The 17,606-nt window shown below is 56.0% G+C and overlaps 1 protein-coding gene across 1 annotated transcript; it reads left to right on the top strand.

The window, feature by feature from the left end:
- The first annotated feature begins 13,836 nt into the window (after positions 1-13,836).
- Positions 13,837-15,357, top strand: LOC120112943 (DELLA protein RGL1-like). Its single transcript, XM_039133159.1, has one exon. It carries the CDS (start codon positions 13,837-13,839, stop codon positions 15,355-15,357), a length of 1,521 nt encoding a protein of 506 aa, XP_038989087.1.
- The last annotated feature ends 2,249 nt before the right edge of the window (positions 15,358-17,606 follow it).

Below are 17,606 nucleotides of genomic sequence, written 5' to 3'. Positions count from 1 at the left end.
CTCGCAGATTTTATTGTCGAGTGCACCATACCGGATGAGGTCGAGCCTGAACCTGAGCCACCGCTGGAGCAGACCCCAAGTTTGACATGGACTCTACATGTCGATGGCTCTTCAAACTCGGGGGGTAGCGGAGCAGGATTTATTCTCACCAGCCCGGAGGGGGTGGTCGCCGAGCAGGCCCTGCGCCTCGAGTTTCCTGCTTCCAATAACATGGCGGAGTATGAAGCGCTCGTTGCCGGGCTTAAGCTAGCCAAAGAACTAGGAGTGAAGGACTTGAAGGCCTTCAGTGATTCTCAGCTCGTCGTCAACCAAATTGTGGGCGACTTCGAAGCCAGAGACCCGACCATGCAGAAGTATCTCCAGAAGGTACGGGATCTCGCCTCGACCTTGAACTTTTTCCACATTCAACATATTGCCAGGTCGGAGAATCTCAGGGCCGACCAGCTATCAAAGCTGGCGTCCTCTCGCATGAGCGAGCTTCCCAAAGAGGCAGCACTGGAATATCTCCAAAAGCTCAGCACAGACGAGCCCGAGCAGACCCTCTGCACCGAGCTCGAGCCAAGCTGGATGGATGAACTCATCAGCTATCTGCAAGACGAAACCCTCCCTGCTGATGTACGAGAGGCTCGCCGAATCAAGCGCCTCGCCACCCGATACATACTATACGAGGGAAAGCTCTATCGGAAATCCTTCACCTCTCCCCTCCTCAGATGCCTTCGCCCAATGGAAGCTAATTATGCCCTGCGCGAAGTCTACGAAGGGATTTGTGGAAACCATCTGGGAGGGCGAGCATTGGCCCATAAAATTCTGCGCCAAGGATATTATTGGCCGACACTCCAGAAGGATGCTATGGATTTCGTCCAAAGATGCGACCGGTGCCAAAGGAACGCCAATGTTCAGCGCCGACCCTCGGCTCCTTTGACTTCTATCAGCTCCCCTTGGCCTTTTGCCCAGTGGGGAATTGACATCCTTGGGCCATTTCCACTGGCCACCGGGCAAAGGAAGTTCCTGGTCGTCTCCATCGACTATTTCACTAAGTGGGTGGAAGCTGAGCCCCTCGCCCGGATCACTGAGCAGAAGATGCGGGATTTCGTCTGGAAGTCCATCATTTGCAGATTCGGGCTTCCCCGCATCCTTATCTCTGACAACGGTCGCCAGTTCGACAACATCCATTTCAGAGAGTTCTGCTCCGAGCTTGGCATTGACCACCGCTTCACCTCGGTCGCGCATCCTCAGACAAATGGAGAAACCGAGGTAACAAATCGTACTATTTTGCAGGGTCTCAAAACCAGGCTCGACAAATCCAAAGGACAATGGGTCGAAGACCTATACAATGTCCTGTGGGCTTACCGGACTACGTTCCGCGTCCCCACCGGCGAGACTCCCTTCAACCTAACATATAGGATAGAGGCCGTCATTCCACTAGAGATTGGGCTCCCCTCTCCAAGAGTCGAGCACCACGATGCCAGCTCCAACTCTTCGCAGCTCAGAGGCAACCTCGACCTGATCGAGGAAACAAGGGAGGTCGCCCGAGTACGTATGGCGAGGTACCAGCAAAAGACAGCTCAGTACTACAACGCCAGGGTCAAAGTCAAATCTTTCAGACCAGGGGACCTTGTCCTAAGAAGAGCTGAAACCTCCCGACCAACTGAGCGAGGGAAGCTGGCCCCGAATTGGGAAGGACCATAACGAGTCACGCGCATTCGCCGACCCGGAACTTATCAATTGGAGTCTCTAGATGGGACTCCCATTCCGCGGAGCTGGAGCTCTGAAAATCTCCGCGTGTACCACCAGTAGAACCCTGAGGGGTTCTCCATTATTCAACCATTGAATTTCATTCTATGAATTTCATTTCACGATAAACTGATGGTTTGCGAACTTATTCCGAGCTCACCAATTTTCCTGATTATCTCATGGCATAAGGTTTATTCTTCTTCCCTGACCACGGTTGGGATGCCCCGATGCCTCGGGATGGAGTACCTGCATGGACCCCCTAAAGATGTCCGTGAGTTCGTGGTGCGCTCTCCATCAACCAACGAGCTCGGCTCGTGCTCCTACCCTGACTACAGTCAGGATGCCCCGAGACGTCGGGATGCCCCGGCTATAGGGATGCTCGAAACATCGAGATGAGTAGCGGTCCTCTCTGACCGGACGAGCTCGGCTCGTGCTCCATCGGCTATGAGTTAGCGGTCCTCTCTGACCGAACGAGCTCGGCTCGTGCTCCTACCCTGACCACGATCAGGATGCCCCGAGACGTCGGGATGCCCCGATCCGTCGGGATGCCCCGAGATGTCGGGATGCCCCGGCTATAGGGACGCCCGAGACGTCGGGATATGAGTAACGGTCCTCTCTGACCGGACGAGCTCGGCTCGTGCTCCATCGGGATATGAGTAACGGTCCTCTCTGACCGGACGAGCTTGGCTCGTGCTCCATCGGCTATGAGTTAGCGGTCCTCTCTGACCGGACGAGCTCGGCTCGAGCTCCTACCCTGACTACAGTCAGGATGCCCCGAGACGTCGGGATGCCCCGGCTATAGGGACGCCCGAAACGTCGGGATATGAGTTAGCGGTCCTCTCTGACCGGACGAGCTCGGCTCGTGCTCCATCGGCTATGAGTTAGCGGTCCTCTCTGACCGGACGAGCTCGGCTCGTGCTCCATCGGGATATGAGTAACGGTCCTCTCTGACCGGACGAGCTCGGCTCGTGCTCCATCGGCCATGAGTTAGCGGTCCTCTCTGACCGGACGAGCTCGGCTCGTGCTCCTACCCTGACCACGGTCAGGATGCCCCGAGACGTCGGGATGCCCCGATCCGTCGGGATGCCCCGAGACGTCGGGATGCCCCGGCTATAGGGACGCCCGAGACGTCGGGATATGAGTAACGGTCCTCTCTGACCGGACGAGCTCGGCTCGTGCTCCATCGGGATATGAGTAACGGTCCTCTCTGACCGGACGAGCTCGGCTCGTGCTCCATCGGCTATGAGTTAGCGGTCCTCTCTGACCGGACGAGCTCGACTCGTGCTCCTACCCTGACTACAGTCAGGATGCCCCGAGACGTCGGGATGCCCCAGCTATAGGGATGCCCGAGACGTCGGGATATGAGTTAGCGGTCCTCTCTGACCGGACGAGCTCGGTTCGTGCTCCATCGGCTATGAGTTAGCGGTCCTCTCTGACCGGACGAGCTCGGCTCGTGCTCCATCGGCTATGAGTTAGCTGTCCTCTCTGACCGGACGAGCTCGGCTCGTGCTCCATCGGCCATGAGTTAGCGGTCCTCTCTGACCGGACGAGCTCGGCTCGTGCTCCTACCCTGACCACGGTCAGGATGCCCCGAGACGTCGGGATGCCCCGATCCGTCGGGATGCCCCGAGACGTCGGGATGCCCCGGCTATAGGGACGCCCGAGACGTCGGAATATGAGTAGCGGTCCTCTCTGACCGGACGAGCTCGGCTCGTGCTCCATCGGCTATGAGTTAGCGGTCCTCTCTGACCGGACGAGCTCGGCTCGTGCTCCTACCCTGACTACAGTCAGGATGCCCCGAGACGTCGGGATGCCCCGGCTATAGGGACGCCCGAGACGTCGGGATATGAGTAGCGGTCCTCTCTGACCGGACGAGCTCGGCTCGTGCTCCTACCCTGACTACAGTCAGGATGCCCCGAGACGTCGGGATGCCCCGGCTATAGGGACGCCCGAGACGTCGGGATATGAGTTAGCGGTCCTCTCTGACCGGACGAGCTCGGCTCGTGCTCCATCGGCTATGAGTTAGCGGTCCTCTCTGACCGGACGAGCTCGGCTCGTGCTCCATCGGGATATGAGTAACGGTCCTCTCTGACCGGACGAGCTCGGCTCGTGCTCCATCGGCCATGAGTTAGCGGTCCTCTCTGACCGGACGAGCTCGGCTCGTGCTCCTACCCTGACCACGGTCAGGATGCCCCGAGACGTCGGGATGCCCCGATCCGTCGGGATGCCTCGAGACGTCGGGATGCCCCGGCTATAGGGACGCCCGAGACGTCGGGATATGAGTAACGGTCCTCTCTGACCGGACGAGCTCGGCTCGTGCTCCATCGGAATATGAGTAACGGTCCTCTCTGACCGGACGAGCTCGGCTCGTGCTCCATCGGCTATGAGTTAGCGGTCCTCTCTGACCGGACGAGCTCGGCTCGTGCTCCTACCCTGACTACAGTCAGGATGCCCCGAGACGTCGGATGCCCCGGCTATAGGGACGCCCGAGACGTCGGGATATGAGTTAGCGGTCCTCTCTGACCGGACGAGCTCGGCTCGTGCTCCATCGGCTATGAGTTAGCGGTCCTCTCTGACCGGACGAGCTCGGCTCGTGCTCCATCGGCTATGAGTTAGCGGTCCTCTCTGACCGGACGAGCTCGGCTCGTGCTCCATCGGCCATGAGTTAGCGGTCCTCTCTGACCGGACGAGCTCGGCTCGTGCTCCTACCCTGACCACGGTCGGGATGCCCCGATCCGTCGGGATGCCCCGAGACGTCGGGATGCCCCGGCTATAGGGACGCCCGAGACGTCGGGATATGAGTTAGCGATCCTCTCTGACCGGACGAGCTCGGCTCGTGCTCCATCGGCTTCCACCGTCGAGCTCGGCTCGTGCTCCCCGAATATGAGTTAGCGGTCCTCTCTGACCGGACGAGCTCGGCTCGTGCTCCATCGGCTTCCACCGTCGAGCTCGACTCGTGCTCCCCGAATATGAGTTAGCGGTCCTCTCTGACCGGACGAGCTCGGCTCGTGCTCCATCGGCTTCCACCGTCGAGCTCGGCTCGTGCTCCCCGAATATGAGTTAGCGGTCCTCTCTGACCGGACGAGCTCGGCTCGTGCTCCATCGGCTTCCACCGTCGAGCTCGGCTCGTGCTCCCCGAATATGAGTTAGCGGTCCTCTCTGACCGGACGAGCTCGGCTCGTGCTCCATCGGCTTCCACCGTCGAGCTCGGCTTGTGCTCCCCGAATATGAGTTAGCGATCCTCTCTGACCGGACGAGCTCGGCTCGTGCTCCATCGGCTATGAGTTAGCGGTCCTCTCTGACCGGACGAGCTCGGCTCGTGCTCCATCGGCTTCCACCGTCGAGCTCGGCTCGTGCTCCCCGAATATGAGTTAGCGGTCCTCTCTGACCGGACGAGCTCGGCTCGTGCTCCATCAGCTATGAGTTAGCGGTCCTCTCTGACCGGACGAGCTCGGCTCGTGCTCCATCGGCTATGAGTTAGCGGTCCTCTCTGACCGGACGAGCTCGGCTCGTGCTCCATCGGCTTCCACCGTCGAGCTCGGCTCGTGCTCCCCGAATACGGGTTAGCGGTCCTCTCTGACCGGACGAGCTCGGCTCGTGCTCCATCGGCTATGAGTTAGCGGTCCTCTCTGGCCGGACGAGCTCGGCTCGTGCTCCATCGGCTATGAGTTAGCGGTCCTCTCTGACCGGACGAGCTCGGCTCGTGCTCCATCGGCTTCCACCGTCGAGCTCGGCTCGTGCTCCCCGAATATGAGTTAGCGGTCCTCTCTGACCGGACGAGCTCGGCTCGTGCTCCATCGGCTATGAGTTAGCGGTCCTCTCTGACCGGACGAGCTCGGCTCGTGCTCCATCGGCTTCCACCGTCGAGCTCGGCTCGTGCTCCCCGAATATGAGTTAGCGGTCCTCTCTGACCGGACGAGCTCGGCTCGTGCTCCATCGGCTATGAGTTAGCGGTCCTCTCTGACCGGACGAGCTCGGCTCGTGCTCCTACCCTGACCACGGTCAGGATGCCCCGAGACGTCGGGATGCCCCGATCCGTCGGGATGCCCCGAGACGTCGGGATGCCCCGGCTATAGGGACGCCCGAGACGTCGGGATATGAGTAACGGTCCTCTCTGACCGGACGAGCTCGGCTCGTGCTCCATCGGGATATGAGTAACGGTCCTCTCTGACCGGACGAGCTCGGCTCGTGCTCCATCGGCTATGAGTTAGCGGTCCTCTCTGACCGGACGAGCTCGGCTCGTGCTCCTACCCTGACTACAGTCAGGATGCCCCGAGACGTCGGATGCCCCGGCTATAGGGACGCCCGAGACGTCGGGATATGAGTTAGCGGTCCTCTCTGACCGGACGAGCTCGGCTCGTGCTCCATCGGCTATGAGTTAGCGGTCCTCTCTGACCGGACGAGCTCGGCTCGTGCTCCATCGGCCATGAGTTAGCGGTCCTCTCTGACCGGACGAGCTCGGCTCGTGCTCCTACCCTGACCACGGTCAGGATGCCCCGAGACGTCGGGATGCCCCGAGACGTCGGGATGCCCCGGCTATAGGGACGCCCGAGACGTCGGGATATGAGTTAGCGATCCTCTCTGACCGGACGAGCTCGGCTCGTGCTCCATCGGCTTCCACCGTCGAGCTCGGCTCGTGCTCCCCGAATATGAGTTAGCGGTCCTCTCTGACCGGACGAGCTCGGCTCGTGCTCCATCGGCTTCCACCGTCGAGCTCGACTCGTGCTCCCCGAATATGAGTTAGCGGTCCTCTCTGACCGGACGAGCTCGGCTCGTGCTCCATCGGCTTCCACCGTCGAGCTCGGCTCGTGCTCCCCGAATATGAGTTAGCGGTCCTCTCTGACCGGACGAGCTCGGCTCGTGCTCCATCGGCTTCCACCGTCGAGCTCGGCTCGTGCTCCCCGAATATGAGTTAGCGGTCCTCTCTGACCGGACGAGCTCGGCTCGTGCTCCATCGGCTTCCACCGTCGAGCTCGGCTCGTGCTCCATCGGCTATGAGTTAGCGGTCCTCTCTGACCGGACGAGCTCGGCTCGTGCTCCATCGGCTATGAGTTAGCGGTCCTCTCTGACCGGACGAGCTCGGCTCGTGCTCCATCGGCTTCCACCGTCGAGCTCGGCTCGTGCTCCCCGAATATGAGTTAGCAGTCCTCTCTGACCGGACGAGCTCGGCTCGTGCTCCATCGGCTTCCACCGTCGAGCTCGGCTCGTGCTCCCCGAATATGAGTTAGCGGTCCTCTCTGACCGGACGAGCTCGGCTCGTGCTCCATCGGCTTCCACCGTCGAGCTCGGCTGGTGCTCCCCGAATATGAGTTAGCGGTCCTCTCTGACCGGACGAGCTCGGCTCGTGCTCCATCGGCTATGAGTTAGCGGTCCTCTCTGACCGGACGAGGTCGGCTCGTGCTCCATCGGCTTCCACCGTCGAGCTCGGCTCGTGCTCCCCGAATATGAGTTAACGGTCCTCTCTGACCGGACGAGCTCGGCTCGTGCTCCATCGGCTATGAGTTAGAGGTCCTCTCTGACCGGACGAGCTCGGCTCGTGCTCCATCGGCTTCCACCGTCGGGCTCGGCTCGTGCTCCCCGAATATGAGTTAGCGGTCCTCTCTGACCGGACGAGCTCGGCTCGTGCTCCATCGGCTATGAGTTAGCGGTCCTCTCTGACCGGACGAGCTCGGCTCGTGCTCCTACCCTGACCACGGTCAGGATGCCCCGAGACGTCGGGATGCCCCGATCCGTCGGGATGCCCCGAGACGTCGGGATGCCCCGGCTATAGGGACGCCCGAGACGTCGGGATATGAGTAACGGTCCTCTCTGACCGGACGACCTCGGCTCGTGCTCCATCGGGATATGAGTAACGGTCCTCTCTGACCGGACGAGCTCGGCTCGTGCTCCATCGGCTATGAGTTAGCGGTCCTCTCTGACCGGACGAGCTCGGCTCGTGCTCCTACCCTGACTACAGTCAGGATGCCCCGAGACGTCGGATGCCCCGGCTATAGGGACGCCCGAGACGTCGGAATATGAGTTAGCGGTCCTCTCTGACCGGACGAGCTCGGCTCGTGCTCCATCGGCTATGAGTTAGCGGTCCTCTCTGACCGGACGAGCTCGGCTCGTGCTCCTTCGGCCATGAGTTAGCGGTCCTCTCTGACCGGACGAGCTCGGCTCGTGCTCCTACCCTGACCACGGTCAGGATGCCCCGAGACGTCGGGATGCCCCGATCCGTCGGGATGCCCCGAGACGTCGGGATGCCCCGGCTATAGGGACGCCCGAGACGTCGGAATATGAGTAGCGGTCCTCTCTGACCGGACGAGCTCGGCTCGTGCTCCATCGGCTATGAGTTAGCGGTCCTCTCTGACCGGACGAGCTCGGCTCGTGCTCCTACCCTGACTACAGTCAGGATGCCCCGAGACGTCGGGATGCCCCGGCTATAGGGACGCCCGAGACGTCGGGATATGAGTAGCGGTCCTCTCTGACCGGACGAGCTCGGCTCGTGCTCCATCGGCTATGAGTTAGCGGTCCTCTCTGACTGGACGAGCTCGGCTCGTGCTCCTACCCTGATTACAGTCAGGATGCCCCGAGACGTCGGGATGCCCCGGCTATAGGGATGCTCGAAACATCGAGATGAGTAGCGGTCCTCTCTGACCGGACGAGCTCGGCTCGTGCTCCATCAGCTATGAGTAGCGGTCCTCTCTGACCGGACGAGCTCGGCTCGTGCTCCATCAGCTATGAGCAGCGGTCCTCTCTGATCGGACGAGCTCAGCTCGTGCTCCATCGGCTTCAGCCAACAAGCTCGGCCCGCTCTTCATCGCTGGATCTCTGCCGACGTCCCCAAAGAACGGAGTCTGAGTAGAGAAGTGTCTTCAGTCGCCCCGGCGCAAGGACACACATGGTACAAGGTACCCATTTAATGTTTCTACATTAATGTTTTTACATTATTTTATCTATCTTTGGATTTCTCTGCCGACGTCCCCAAAGAACGGAGTCTGAGCAGAGAAGTGTCTTCAGTCGCTCCGGCGCAAGGACACACATGGTACAAGGTACCCATTTAATGTTTCCACATTAATGTTTTTACATTATTTTATCTATCTTTGGATTTCTCTGCCGACGTCCCCAAAGAACGGAGTCTGAGCAGAGAAGTGTCTTCAGTCGCCCCGGCGCAAGGACACACATGGTACAAGGTACCCATTTAATGTTTCTACATTAATGTTTCTACATTACCTATCCTGTTCTCGGATTTTTCTCTGCCGATGTCCTCAAAGAACGGACACCGACCAGAGGAGCGTCTCCGATCGCCTCGGCGAAGGAGTGCTCATAACACCAGCACATTATTATGCAAAGTCCGGCGAATCCCCGTCACGAGCTGACGGGCGTTCGACCTATTCGTTGGAAACGAACGTGGTCCGCCCTGGCAACGCGAGGATTGAAAATCGGTAACTTCGCTGAAGTTTAAGTCCTGGTGACCGCCTTAGGGCTCGGTCAAGTCCTGGACTAGGCTCGGTAAAACTCTCCGAGCCCAAATCAGTGGTATAAGCACAAGCGCTGCTATACCACTGGTTGAAGGACCGAGCAAAGGAGCTCGGCAAGCCAAACTTAAACTCAAACCCTGTGGCGGGAAAAGCTGAGGCCCTAGAGCCCATATCCTCGGAACCTAAAACGGATCCGAGCAGAAAAACTTGGACTATGACAGACGAGTTTCCAGAAAAGAAATGTATATTCATTTCAAAAAGGCCCGTAGGCTAAGTACAAAATTCGGGTTTGACCCTTACAAGTATGGGAGGCCATCCCGACTTTACAAGAAATAACAAAAATTACATCAAAGGCTCGAGCTCGACCACCTCGGCCTCGGCAGTACCGGGAGTGGTTGACTCAGCAGCCGGGACCTCTTCGGTGGCCTCGGCAGCAATGGGGGTAGCCTCGGAGGCGATCTCGGCAACTTCGGGGACGGCTCCGGCCGCCTCGGCCAGACCTCCCTGGTCGACCTCCGGAGTCTCTGCCTCCGCCTCCGCCCCCGGCCTTTCGACCCCTGCTCCCGGTTTGAGCAGGTTTACATCAAAATCCGGGAGAAGCCGCCGCAATTGGTTGCGGAAATCCCGGAAGCCTTGGATTAGCCCGTTCACGCCCTCTTCTGCCATGAGTTCGCGAAACTCCTCCGACTCGCGGAAGAGCTTCACTGCGTTCTGGGCGTTCTCCCGGGCCTCTATCTCCCGGGCCTCGTGGTACGCGGCTCTCCGCTCGAGGCCCCTTAGCTCCTGCTCGAGCTCCGAATGTCGGAGGCGGGCATTCCCCACCTCCTGCTCGCGGGAGGCCAACGCCTGCTCGGCTTTGGCCAATCGAGCCTCTGCGGCGCGCAGCTCGGACCTCGCCAATGCATGCGCGCCCTTCTCTTCATCGAGCTCAGCGGTCAGAGCTCGAATCTTTTCATCAGATGCTCCGACCTTTCCTTGGAACACCTGTCGTTCGGCCTCAAAGGCCTGGTATTTCTCCTCGGAGGCCTGGTACTTCGCCTCGGCGGCCATGTACCTCTTCTGGGCCTCCTCGTAACTGCGCTGGCACCTCCGGGCTTTCTCCCGGTATTCTTGGACTAGGTGCATCAGCATCTCTGTCTCGTGCAAATGCTGTAAAAGAGACGAAAAGAAAAACATAAGGCGCCACTAGTAGAAAATCTATACGGATTACACAAGTGGAAGATTTTACTTACCCGGAAGGCGTTGCAGCGGGTATAGTCCATGAAAGCATTATAGCTCATGGACTGCATCATTGCCCGGTCGGCTAGGAGCAGCGCGACCCGGAATACCTCCAGCGCTACTCGAGGGTTTTCGAGGGCTGAATCACCCTCGAACACCGACCAGGTGGGTGCAAGGGGCACCCGTCCCCCCGAGCCCGATGGGCCCGGAAGGCCAGCATCGGCTGGCCTAGGTAGAGCCGACCCCGAAGCTCCCTGACTGCCCCCCGGTTCGGAGCTAGGGGGCTGGGGTCGGACGAGCGGCCGATCTGACCGCCGCACAACTATAGCGGGGCGTGCAAGCACGGGACCCGCTGAACTCCTCCCCTGGTCGGCAACTGGAGCGTCCTGCCGACCAGGGATCTGCACCAAGGGCGCCGGGCATGGGGGCGCCATCGGGGCTCCTCTGGAGCCCGAGCCTCCGGAACCCGCGCCCTCTCCCCGATCAGCCTCAGGGCGCGCGGGCTGAGAAGGACCCGCCTCGGAGTCAGCGGGGCGAGAAGGCCCCGCCTCGGGATGCGCAGGGCGGGAAGGACCCGCCTCGGCCACCGCTGCCGCCGAGGGAGTCGAGGTTGCCGAGACCTTTTGCTTCTTTCTCGGCTCGGTGGGCTCTCCCGAGAGCTCGGCCGCTCTCTTCTGGAAGCGGGCGTAAAGAACTTCGCTTTTCGTCACCATCTTTGCGATGTCTGCAAAGACGAACAAAATTAGAACATTAGAACAATAAGGAAATAAAAGGTTGCTGTAACTATCCTTACCCTGAGGACGTGCCGAGCTCAGGCCCACGTTCACCAGAGCGTCCTCGCTAATGAGGCCGTTCAGCAAAATCCCGTCCCCAAGGCTGCGGATGGTGTCAAGGATCTCCTGCTCACGCGGAGAAAGCTGGGGGGGCCTGTTGATGGACTTAAGCTGGGCCGGCCTCCACCTGGGGTCAAACCCCCAGGACCGTTCAGAGCCCAGGAAGAAGAATTTCTCCTTCCAGCCATGAATGGATGAGGGGGCACCATGAAAGAGTGGCCGACCCGCCCGAAGGGCGATGTAGAGCCACTCCCCGTCTCCCGGATTCGACTTAAAAATAAAAAGTCGCCGGAAGACGTTGACAGAGGTAGGAATCCCCTGCAGTAAACACAGTGACAGGAAGCCCATCACTGTCCTCCAGGCATTCGGAGTGAGTTGCGCCGGAACCAACTGGCATACCGCCAGCAACTCATTCACGAAGCTGTGAAGAGGAAATCGGAGGCCGGCCCAGAGTGACTCTGAGTGCACTCCGATCCGGCCTACCGGAGGATCGGTTACCCGATCCCTTGGCCTGGCGGGTTCCAAACGGAACCCGTGAAGAGGGAAAAACCACTCTTCGGTCATCTCGACCTCCAGGACACTCATGGTGGACACTACTTCACTAGGCAAAGAACCTATTGCAAGAGAGAGAAATCAAAAAGACGGGGGACCTGGGGAAGATGCCGGAGAAAAGGGACTTCGGTCTGAGGAAGATTGGAAGAATAGGAAACTGGAAGCAGAAAGCAATAGAAAGAGGACAGGGGGCCGGGGGAGAGTTTATATAGACCTCCCCAACGGCCCGGATCAGCGAAGAAAACGCTGCGTCCCGATTAGATGATAACACGTGTCGGTCTAAAAGACAGAACGACGCATTTAATTAGGGCTAGCGCTTCAAACATCGAAGCGCCCCATCGGATTGTGCGGAAAGGCGTCCGCAATCGAAGATCGTGCGGCCCCATCATGAGCCCACGACGCGAGGACGCTTCGCGAAAGGTGCCCCAATAATGAGGCTTTTCGGGAAAGAAGAGACGCCGCCTATTAAAGGCACCTCAAAGCCTCCGATAATTCAAAATGCGCAGTAAATTAAAAAATTTTCGGAATCCGTAACGGCCCAACTAAAGCTACTTCCCGCGCTCCAGCTGGTAGCCAACTGGAACTCGGAAGTCGGGGGGTAGTGTTGGGGGAAAAACCCCAAAGTCATACCACCACGGAGGCGCTCGGCCAAAAAGCGCCGACCAGAAAGGAGCTCGGCCAAAGAGTGCCGACCAGAGAGCACCAACCAGAGGGGTGCTCGGCTAGAGAGCGCCAATCTGAAAAGATGCTCGGCCCAAGAGTGCCGACCGGAGCGCCAAGAGGCGCTCGGACCAACCAACGTCCCAAGTAGGGATGCTCGGCTAGAAAGAGCCGACCAGGAAGACGCTCGACTAAAGAGCGCCGACCAGAGAGAGCGCCAAGAGGCGCCCAATCAAAATAGCCAAGTAGAGATGCTCGGATAGGAACAGCCGACCAGCGGACGCCGACCAGAGAAGCGCTCAACTAGAAAGCGCTGACTAGAGAGCGCCAAATAGAGGCGCTCGGCTAGAAGGTGCTCGCCCAAAGGGCGCCGACCAGGAGTACTTGAAGCAACCCCGCCACAGGGCGCCCCTCTGGGCGACCAGCTCGGCTCGGCACCCTTGCCGAGCCGATGCCTTGACTAATACTCCTCCCCGCCAAGCTTTCTCGAAAGGTCCGGCGGCTATACACGCGACTCTACTATAGCCTGCCACTATCTCCAAGCCATCAAGGCATAAGATCTCTGCAGATATTCGGCACGACCTGCCATCAATGCGTGAGACTCCCTTAAGTCTCTGATGCGCCCAGTCATTTAATGAGCACGGCCCAAGACGATCTCCGGATCACTGAACCATCAGAGCGTATGGCTCTACCTGACCGCCGGTTCATTCGGTAATAAATGCACTTACCATCCACGGACCCCAGGCCCACCACGGCCGGCGGTTCAACAACTCCAACAGGCCCGATCGACCGTGACAACTCCCTGGTTCCGGTCTGATTCGGTTCCGTTCGCCACTACGCCATTAATGGGCCAAATCGTGCCCAATTATTACAAAACAGGACAAACCTCCTGTCACCTCCCAGGTAACAAAAATTCTTCTATAAAAGGAAACCTGGGGGGAAAAAGGAGGGGCAAAAAACAGAAAAAACTCCCCCGGGACAGAACCCTCCTGGACCGGGTGAAAAGAAGCAAACAGCACAGACACAATAGAGGATATCACCCTCTTCATCTTCTTCATCTTATTCAAATATTCCGGCTGCCTTCTCCATATACTCTCTTCCTTGCTCTCTCCACATATCTGCCCCCTCTGACTTAAGCATCGGAGGGCCGGCGCCGGGGAGCCCGGCCACCGGCTTTTTTGCAGGACTTACACCCCTCCAGGAGGACGTCACCGGCCGGCGCACCGCCGTCCGCCCTTCCGGCAGCGGAGCTCCTCCTTTCCCTGGCTTCGCGGCAGCCCCCGGGTCCAATTTCCAGCAACAACCACCATGATGGCCCCTCCGAGAAAGGAACCCCCTTGGTATCCAGTGAGCAGCAATGCTTCCAAGATCTTGCAGCGATGGATGACATGCAGCTCGATACGATTTCTGCAGCAATGCAGTCCCTGGACAAACCTTTGGCCCTGGAGACAGAGATAGAGCAGCCACCGCTGCCTGAAATCTCCGAGCTCCTTGGATCGAAGGAGAAGCCATCCCCGGCGACCATCTCATCATTAGAGCTTCTGAACAACTACAGATCTAGCCACGGTCGCCTGAGTGGAGAAAAGCTGAATGAAGCAACTGACGGGGTCACCTACCCGACGGAAGGAGGTGATGAGTTATCGACGGAGGACTTCATCAGAATTGCTGCTGCCCATTTTGTTCAGATGTCAACCCATAGAGAAAGTGATCCTCGGCATCCTGCTGGCTTCTTGTCTTTAGGCCTCACGAATGAGGAAATCAAGAACGTCGACCTCGCAAGCCTTCTTCTCGCCGCAGCGGAGAAGGTAAGCAACCAGCAATATGATCGGGCTAGCAATTTACTTCAGGAGTGTCGCAGGCTGTCATCCGACACTGGCAATCCAGTTCAGAGAGTTGTTTTCTACTTCGCAGATGCATTACAAGAAAGGATCAATAGAGAAACTGGAGGGCTTTGTTGGAAGGTTCCAAAGGATAGGGGAATGACAGCACAAGAGGTCATCAAAGCAACGCTATCCGCCCACCCGGTGCAAGTGGCACTCCACATGAAGACGCCATATGTGCAAATCATGGATTTCACTTCAGTGCAGACCATTTTGGACAATGTGGCAACCGCAAGGAAAATCCATCTGATCGATCTCTCGATCCAGCACGGGCTCCGGTGGGTTATTTTGTTGCAAGCTCTGGCCACAAGATCAACTTGTCCAATCGACCGTCTGAAGATTAGTGCAGTAGGTTCATCAGAAGAGGCCATCACTGCAACTGGTAACAGGCTGGCAAGCTTTGCTGAAGCTTTAGGCTTGCCTTTAAGTTTTAAAGCAGTGATAGTTTCAGATATTAAGGATCTCAGTGAAGATATGTTTGAACTGGAGGAGGGTGAAGCGATCGGTGTCTACTCTGCATTTGTTCTGAGCTTTATGATTGTGAGGCCTGACAGGCTTGAGAATGTCATGAGAGTAATGCGTAAACTTAAGCCATGCATAATGACAGTTATGGATGTTGAAGCTGAGCTGAACTCCCCATCTTTCATCAACCGCTTCACTGAAGCTTTGTTTTTCTACAGTGCCTTCTTTGACTACCTGGCTAGTTTTATGGATAGGGATGACAAAACTAGAATGGCTACAGAGGGATCCTTCCTTTCTCAGGGAATCCGAAGCATCATTGCGGCCGAAGGCAGTGAGAGGGTGGTCAGGCATGTAGGCATCAGCGTGTGGAGGTCATTCTTTGCTCGTTATGGCCTCGTCGAGACGGAGATGAATCAGTGGTCCCGTTACCAAGCTAGCCTGCTAGGTAAGCAGTTTGCTAATGGCCACTTCTTAAGGCTCGACAAGAATGGGAAGGCCTTGACCATGGGGTGGAAGGGAACCCCATTGCTTTTTCTCTCTGCTTGGAAGTTTCAGTAGGGAGGACAGGAAGAATTTTTCTAGTTGCCAATCTGATGTGCGTGTCATGGAATAGATATTAACACTAAGTTTTATTAGGCCATACAGGAGCAGAAAGCAAGTATGAGGTGTCGGTCCTGAAATGTTGCCAAATTTTATAACTTCAGAATTCTTGTAGTCCTTTTTATGCCATGAAACCTATACATGGAAGCTAAAGTATTTGAGTCCTAGCATGTCATGTTCCCTCCTCTTGGTGGCTCTTGGAGCCTTATGCTGAAGTTTCACAATATGCAGTAATGTCTGATCCACAGCATGAATTTTTTCTGAAAGTAAGCAACCATGATTCCTACATGCTAACTCTTACCTTCTCACTTTCCAAGCAGGATGCATTTATTTGATATTTTGAGCAATAGTTTTAGCAGCCCAATCTCTAACTCGGTCGCTTGCTTCTGGTTCTTGACAATTTTGTTTTCTGCGTCGTCTCCCAGTTCACAAAACAAAGAACTATCTTTAATTCTTCAGACAAGTTACATTATCACTCAACTGCATGATATTGGCACCATGCAATGCAATCTCAGAGTAAAGGCTAAGTTTTCTCATCAATAATCACCCCAATCACTTAGTACTCAGGCATAAAGAACACTTGCTTTAGCACCCTATGTGTCAATATTGTAGCACGGATTCATTGGGGCTAACCACGGGTCGATTGTGGTGTTGTGATTAGATTTGAATGGATTTGAACCCTTAGTCTGACGAGGATGTCGGGGCTTGAACGGAGGAAGTATGTGAGAATTTGTACGGGTGTGTGTTTAGTCCCACATCGGTTATTCGCTGGGTAGATCCTGGGTACTTATATAGAATCAAGAAATTCAAATAATACCTTCCAGTTAGCCATTTTGGATGAGGTCCTGAGTTGTTATACTATGCCTTTTTAATTTCGGCATGAATTGATATTGAGTTTACTGAGATGCTAAGCAGTGAACTCAAACTCAAGCAAGTATGACAACCATAAGTCTAAACTGACACTAGTCAAGGCACCCAAAATGGCGAGACAAGTTCAAAATTGACAACAATATTTTAACACAAAACCCCCTATCGAATAGAGATTTATGTCTTGTAGCAAATAGTGATTTTGAACTAGTCTCGGCACCTGGCATGGCGAGACCAGTTCAAGCTTACGTAGAACGTCGATGTCTGAGATAAGAAGCTTATTTTCAATAAAAACTTCTATAGTTGCTGATTTTTTAGTAGCTTTCTTAAATTCTGGAGAGGGGAGTGGCTTTCCTCTCCTATTCATTTAATAAGTATGGTTTCTCTCTCCTATCTATTTAATATATATATATATATATATATATATATATATATATATATATATATATAATTGTGTGAGAGATTTCTCTCTCCTATGTGGTTAATAGGTATGCCTATGGGTGTAAATGGGTCGGGTCGAATCTTGAGTGAGCCCGATCCAACTCAGTTTCTTGTTCGAACGGTTTCCTGTAAAAGACATTTTTTTAATTATTTTTCCTCATGTCGGCATTATTTTTTTCCCTTCGTACTTTCTCTCGCGTCTCCTCACCAGTACAGCATCTCTCTTTTGCCTTTTGGTCTATCTCAACCATCAGGTAATCAAACTCAATAGATCATCAATCTTTCTCTTAGGAGCATAGCATGCATTCTCACCGTTCGAAGAAATGCCTAACTCTAACAGTTTGTTTAGGTATGAAAGCTCCAGAGAGATAAATATGTGATCGGTGTCTGGTGCATTTCTTTGCACCCGGCTGTTGTTGGATCATCCACTCGTTGCTTTGAGATCTTTGCGGTGGGTGATCCGACGGTGGATTTGCACCAAGGTAGGTGGATCCTTCTTTCGCACGAAAGATACAACTTTGATCCCTCTCTCTCTTGTGTGTGTGGAGGCAGTGGTGATGAAAACTCTTTAGATGCATCCCTTGCTTTTTTTTTTTGGTAACGATGGCTTGGCAGCTTGGATGGTCTACTGGTCTACAGACAACCGCTACAGCCATTCATTTTAAAAATAGTACAGGAGGAGGAATGATGCATCGAAGGCGAATCTGAACCTCTACTTGCTGGTGGGCCTGCGGGCCTAAACAGGTAATTCGAGGTCGGGTCGGATCAGGTCGTTGGGTAAACAATGCAAAATTGATCCAAAAAAATAGGTCGGATCAGGTCCGAGTCGTGTCAAGATTCAGTAATCTCAGATCCGACCTGAAAAATAGAACGAGTTCAATTTTAGGACACCCGACCCC

The sequence above is a fragment of the Phoenix dactylifera genome, chromosome 13, assembly GCF_009389715.1.
Source record: "Phoenix dactylifera cultivar Barhee BC4 chromosome 13, palm_55x_up_171113_PBpolish2nd_filt_p, whole genome shotgun sequence".
Taxonomy (NCBI): Eukaryota; Viridiplantae; Streptophyta; class Magnoliopsida; order Arecales; family Arecaceae; genus Phoenix; species Phoenix dactylifera.
Note: the sequence above shows the minus strand (reverse complement) of the source record. Positions and strands in the feature narration are given on the sequence as shown.

What these genes read in the sequence shown, in the direction of transcription:
- LOC120112943 (XM_039133159.1), top strand. Translation starts at nt 13,837, where the DNA reads ATGGATGACATGCAGCTCGATACGATTTCTGCAGCAATGCAGTCCCTG.